We start from the raw sequence: 6,742 nt of genomic DNA, 5'->3' as shown, positions 1-6,742 counted from the left end.
GGAAAGAGTTCCAGGTTAATTTTGGCAGTCTCAAATCAAGCATCAATGTCTTTTAAAAAAAAACAAACAACAATCCCACTGGAACATAGTCCAGACATGTTGTACTATGGTGCAAGAGACGTGCACAAATCTTCAGTAGGCATATGCCTTTCTTTCAAAATAAAGGATTGTTTTAATATATGCAAACAGCCAGTATTCTTAACCAACATTATTACACGACAAAAAGAGATAGTGGCTGGAAAGCATAATATATTAAGTACAACGAAGTTGCATAATTAATAGTTGCTGCTCAACACAAAGGCAGTTCCAGTATCACCCTGCTGTTTACAAGATTCTGGTCAGCAATAAAGTAACAAATAAACCAAACAAAAGTAGTTCTGGTTAACTACTCACCCACTAACTTATGAATAAAATCAGAATCTTTGAAGTAGGATAGCTTTTGGATTTGTTTCACGTTAGAACTTTACCAAGGTAACATATATTGCATATGCACTACAATTCTTTTGATATCTTCAAGTATCACCTCAGCTTTTATCAAAAAATAATTATGGCAAGCTGCTTAACATACTCTAGCAACGACCACAGAAATGGTTAATTTCTGAGAATGCATTTACTTTTGAAGATGGAACCACAGAAAACTTCCAAGCTTCATACACATTTCTGATAATTTTTTAGCCCTACGTAATTTAAAGATGACAACAAATGTTGATATAAGACATTACATACTAAACCCACAAGCCAAGATGTGACATTACGTGTAGGTTTTTTAAATTTATTTTTATTTTGAGATAGAGGACCTGCTGGAATTAAATGATACTACAGTCACCACCCACTTCCCAAAAAAAAGGCCAGACATTGACATCTTACTAAAGGAGGCGGAAGATGCAATAAAAATATGAAGATGAGAAAACTGAGTTATAGTGACTTTCCGACACCCAAAGATTTCTGATTAATTTAGAAGGGCCACCAGGTTCATGTGCTGTCACAATACTACTATACACCCCAGTAGAGACAACATAGTTCCTCATCTTCTACATATGTTTCAGCCGTGTCATTATGTAATTGCTAATGCATTATAACAAGTCATTCAAATTTTGTCTGCATGAGATTTTCTAAGAATTTCTTAAATTTGTGTTAAGTTTTCAATAAAGGGGTAATCTTATGTTCATCAGCAAAGAACACATCAAGGGCTTTGAAAATCTTCCAGAATACTCTTACTTGTATCTAGCAGATGTCCTTTTTCAAATATACTCCTCAGTACAACTTCAGTCAGTAAAAGGATGTCATTACCCACTAATAAAGAAATTGGTAAGAAATAAAAAGATCCACAGTTTTCATGTATGTATAACTATTAGTCATACAGACAGTTTTAGAACACATTAAAAGCTTTCCCTTTGTAAGATCAAGCTCATAATTTGAGACTTGTTTGTTTGTTTTTTAAAATCTGATTTTAAGTCATAGTCGTAAAGAAAAAAGATTATAGAGACAAATGGCAAAATAAACATATTTCGGCTGTGCAGAGTTTAGAGGCAACATTTACATCAGCTTGCAAAAGCAAATACAGCATTGCGATGAGTATTTTACAATTAGAATATTTCAGTATGACATACACATAAGGTCAAGATAATAAAACACACTGAATACAAGGGATGGGAAATAACTCCCCAGAAAGTTAAATCATGAAGTCTCCAGGGAACAGGACCTATTTCAAAAGCATCTAAACCAGGCAATTCTCACATGCAGCCAGAATAGAAGTTTTCTTGCCTTCACAATGCATATATCCACTGATTAAAGAGCTTTGATGATCCATCTGGCTACACAGAGGGATGTGTTTCCTAGGCACAGGGCAAAGTTTCCTCTTCTGTAGCACAGATTCTACAGTACATTCAAATTCATTTCATGCGTACATATTGACATTAGATTTTCACACTGAGTGCAGACTATTCAACAACTGAATAGAACAAGAAAATCACCTTTGTTTCTGCTCAAGTGTTTTAATTAGTTCTCAGAATAGTTTTGCTGTCAAAATACGCCAGACACAGACATCAGCTTCACTTAATTTGCAGCTCCACAAACAGTACAGCTAATAGGACTAGATTGTCAACTTTTCAATACACACCTTTATATAGGGATGTTCCTTGCATGTTGTTCCCCATTGCCTCGCACAGCGCTCCTCTTTCCTGTGCTCATAGAATTCGGGATTACGGAGAATGGCCACGCGGCGACCTTCATACACCAGTGCAATTGCTGTACACCCATCCAGTCTTTCTTTGTCTTCTTGAGTAGCTGTTAGCACTATAGGCACTGACAGATTAATAACTCCCCCTGCAGAGTGAAGTTAAAAGAAAAGCCCTTATCCTTAGTAATGTTCATCAATGATATTATGAAAATCTACCCTCCTTACAAGTTACAGTCCAGGCTGTAAGTCTATCACACAGCTGGTAGTTCAAGTACTTATTTTAACAGGATTTAAAAGTAACTTTTAGAATGAACTCTTGCAAAAGTTGTGTGGTACAAAAACATGCAAGCACTAAGGTTTGAGAAAGAGCACGGATAGTACTGATAATAACAAGTATAATAATAGCTGCACACAAGTATCTAGACTGTGAGGATACTACTTTGTGATCTCAAATTAACATCTTGTTCTGGAAGCTATACAGGAAGCAGAAATACACAATCAACATTTTTAAACAGATAATCTAAAATATTAGGCAAGATTGCTACCGGAGTGGATAATGAATAAAAAAAAAGAAAATAGAATATTGACAAGCCATACTTTCAGTCCATAAGAAAAGTTCAGTACAATAGAAACAGCCAAATGTACTCAAGTAATTAGCATATATAATTCAACTATTTCAAAAGGTGACTCTTGTTGTTTACTTAAAAATGTATTCAGATTCAAGCACATATATTTCAGAAAACACTGTTGAGTCAGGCAGACATTTTGCATAGTTTGTTCAACTGAAAGCTTACCAGCTACTTCTAAAACTAAACAAATATATCTGAATTTTAAAGTTGTGTGGCCCTCATTTTTAAGCTTTTACTTCACTGCAAGGTGCTGGAAGTCTTGTTTTTCTTGACTACTAGAGGGAGATTTGAGTAACCCTGTGGTGTAAATACTGTGAGTCTCATACAAAGGCCTGAATTGTAATGAGTATACACTTGCTGAAAGAGTGCAAAATTTTTGGGTAGTCTCCAGAAGAAAAGTCATCAGCCCCTTGAAGTTAATGGAAGTATTGGCTTTAATGGAGTGAAGACCCTAAAAAAGGCTGATTTTCCCATTATTTGAGCAATACATTTTTTACAACCATCTTTCAATTTGCGGTAGGAGGTTAAAAATGAGAAAGCTGGATGAAAAGTTTAAGAGAAAAATTGGTCACCTCTTCCTTCATGATGCAAAATGAAAAGCATGCTGTGCATCTTCTCCTAAGTTTCGTCTTAGTGCTCAGAATTATTTTCAAAGCAACTAAGTCATAAAAATTGAGCTTGGCAACAGCCACAGAGAAGGTGATTTGCCACCCCTAACTTGATAATTTAAAAAATCCTTTTGCTTTGAGAGCAAGTAAATAAATATTTGAAACTGGGAAGACAAGTCAAACCTGTTGATTATTAAAATTTTGTCAGTGACCAATAATAAATATATAATATCCTTGACATCTGTCTTCAAACACTGTGCAAATGAGGAACTGAGGCAAGGTAGTGGAGCAAGTCTGTTAGATTACAGATGAGCACAGTATCAGCTTGAGACTATTTCAGATAATTTAAGCTTTAAAGCGAGAATGTCAACACATCTGCACTAGTCTCCATAATGCAGAAGTCAGTCAGGATGAACATTGCATTTAGAGCCCAAAGAATGAGATGCATTGCCGGTATTAAGCCATTTCCTTCTCTTCAAAAAATCAAAACTCTGGAAAATGACTGCTGTAGTGAGACTTCAGAACTAACGTATTGATTAGGGAGGAAAATTTCAGGATGTTCTTTTGACTTAACCATGGCCACTGCTTCAAGTACCAAAGTAGCTTTAAGGCAATCACATTTTTCTAAAAAGGTTCTTATACGTAAATGTTGCAGTAGATATCTAAGAGGAAATATGGTAGCATCTAGAGGAACATGACTGTTCTATTCAAGCTTTGGACTGAAAATTGTGTCCATCGATAAGTTATTTGTTATATTTCATTACTCATATTTTACAACATCTTACAATTGTTTTTAGTACTTTTGTATAAGTTTAAAAATTTGTAATATTGCCATATCTGAAACACTCACCTATAAGAGGTTTTAAAAGCCTTATAAAAATTCTAATTTACAGAAGACTGCAGGGCAGAATAAGGAGCTACAAATTTATTTTAGCAGTTCAATGCATACCATGTCATTTGCAGAGTACATTTCACCTGGATAGACACACGGAAGACAAATGGAATGACAACAAAACTGGCAGTCCAGAACAATACTGCAAACTTTAGATACTATCCTAGGCAGCATAATGCCATCCTGTTATTTTCAAGTGTCTGAAAGACTCATAGCAAAGGGAACAAGAAAATGTACGAGGGACAACAGATGTCTGGATCACAGAACTGAAAGACAAGTGCCATTTTTCTCTCTGCTGTTTGGTCTCCAGCAAAAGAAGAATAATGCAGAAGGAAGTGGGGAGACAGGAATTTTTACTATCCCTATTTCATACAGAGTGCAAAAAACTTAAAAGGCTGGAGTAAAACAGAGCCTTCAGAGAGGAATAAATGAAAAATTATGGAGGACCACAACCAAATTCCAAAACCCAAGGATGTTATCACTTGTTGACTACTTCAACTAATGCTTGCTCTTAGCCAGTCAGTAATGCAAAATAAAATGTATTTGTTTAAATCATCACAGGATAATTAAAAAGTCATAATAATTCAATTACATGTGACAATTGTCTATACTCAAGTCATCTCCTCAAATTCTGATTTCATACTTGCAATAGCTCCAGCACTCAAGTCAGTCTGTTGTCCCTTCCTTTATTACTATGATAGAACAAATCTTTCGGCACATAGAGCTGAACTGCAATTAAATTGCAATTCTGAATTATAAAATTAGTTTCTTCAAAACAAATTAGAAACATAGATTTTAGGCTTAAATGATTTTCAAAAATGAAAACATTTGAAAAATATAATAATTTGTAAATGCAAAAAGACAAGACATTCAAACTCTAACATCATGGTATAAAAGGAATAAAACCATTAAGTTTAAACTGATGATTAAAATACCCTATTCTCTTACCCCAGTTTGTGCACAAGTCTGATAAGACATTACCACACCACCACTAGGAGGCAAAGTATCAACAGTATTTTAGCAGTTGGATTAGTTTGGTCAGTTTTAACTCACAAATAGTGAGTTTTACCCTACCATCAAGGAGACAGTCAAAGTGAAGGCACTGTAGGTATTCTCTCTCTCTCATAAAGCCATTCAGGGGTGTTGCCCAACCTTCGGCTAGCACTTGCACCCACTGCATATCCACCTTGTAAAGAAATGCAGAAATAGAGCAGATAAAAGTAGTTTCTTAGTGACTACCATCAGGTATTAATCATGACAGAGCATGATTTACCCATAAAATGCAGGACAGTATAAATAGAATATTAGTTTTTAATCACAAAGAATTCAAAGTTCCTAAAAGTAAGAAAAAAAAGAAAAACTTGTTCCTCACAGTTCATAGTTTTGGCTATGTTCCAGTCTTTACACTAAGTCAAATTTCCATGTGTTAAAAACAAACAAACAAACAGAAAACCAAACAAGTCCCCTCCCACAACAACAAAATTTAGTTGTAAATATTTGATAAAGTTCAACTTAACAGAATTAGAGTCCCACTTGCATTTATTTTTTAACAAAGCAAGATAACCAAGATGCTAAGAAAAAAAAAGAAAAAAGAAAAGAAAAACAACACATACAATTACCACAAAGATATCATAATTATAAGTGTAAACATTAACAGGCCTAATCTTTGAACTATTAGAAAGAATCTTTTCTTTGCATAAAGTAGTGAGACAGTACAGAAGTAAAATTATGTTGGGACTAGTACTTATTTTAGTTTAGGAGGTATCAGCTTACAGGGAATTTCCTTCCTTAGCACTTAAACAGTCACACTATGACTTACTGTGTGGCTTCTATTATTTCTGCATGTACATTACTAAAACTTGGTCAAGTCCTTGACAAGGACAGTCTGTGCTTGTGTAAGTCTCTTTTGCAAAGAGCATGACTAATTTTATTACACTGTTTAATTTATGCCGAGGCAAGTACAACACACATTTTCCTCTCAAGCTTACATTATATACCTGCTTGATATTTAACAAACCACTGGTTGGAGGTGGAAAGAGAAAGGATTTGTTCTTTCTAGATAGGGAGTAATCTAGAATGAGACACTAAAGAAATGTAATAATGGTGACCTTAAATATTTATTCCACAGCAAAGCAATAAATAGTTTTACAGACACATGTGAAAGGAATCTAGTAACATGTATTGAAAGAAAGTACTAAAATTTATTAGTAGTAAAAGGTTAGGCAAATTTTTAGACTATTTAATTCAGTGCTTAGTATGTTGTCTCAGTCCTTCAAAGTCAAGTTACTCACACGTGAGGAAGACACTGTAAATTTAATCTCCAGGCTTGGGATAAACTAAGTAACACGATAGCAGGAATTATTTATGAAATTATGAGGATTCAATTGTTATCTCTAGTATGTGATCAGAGAAAACACAGATGCTGTGATTTCTC

General features: G+C 34.6%; 1 protein-coding gene across 1 annotated transcript in view; it reads right to left on the bottom strand.

The window, feature by feature from the left end:
* The window catches only part of PAPSS1 (3'-phosphoadenosine 5'-phosphosulfate synthase 1), a 36,229-nt gene that overhangs the window by 15,868 nt on the left and 13,619 nt on the right, over positions 1-6,742 (bottom strand). The window contains exons 6-7 of the mRNA XM_010190813.1: positions 5,383-5,494; positions 2,120-2,325 (exon numbers count right to left, since the gene is read on the bottom strand). Coding sequence (XP_010189115.1) covers positions 2,120-2,325; positions 5,383-5,494 — 318 coding nt within the window. The remainder of the gene's footprint in view (positions 1-2,119; positions 2,326-5,382; positions 5,495-6,742) is intronic.

This window comes from Mesitornis unicolor, unplaced genomic scaffold, assembly GCF_000695765.1.
Source record: "Mesitornis unicolor isolate BGI_N332 unplaced genomic scaffold, ASM69576v1 scaffold5968, whole genome shotgun sequence".
Taxonomy (NCBI): Eukaryota; Metazoa; Chordata; class Aves; order Mesitornithiformes; family Mesitornithidae; genus Mesitornis; species Mesitornis unicolor.
The sequence above is the reverse complement of the archived record's forward strand: the minus strand, read 5'-3'. Positions and strand labels throughout refer to the sequence as shown.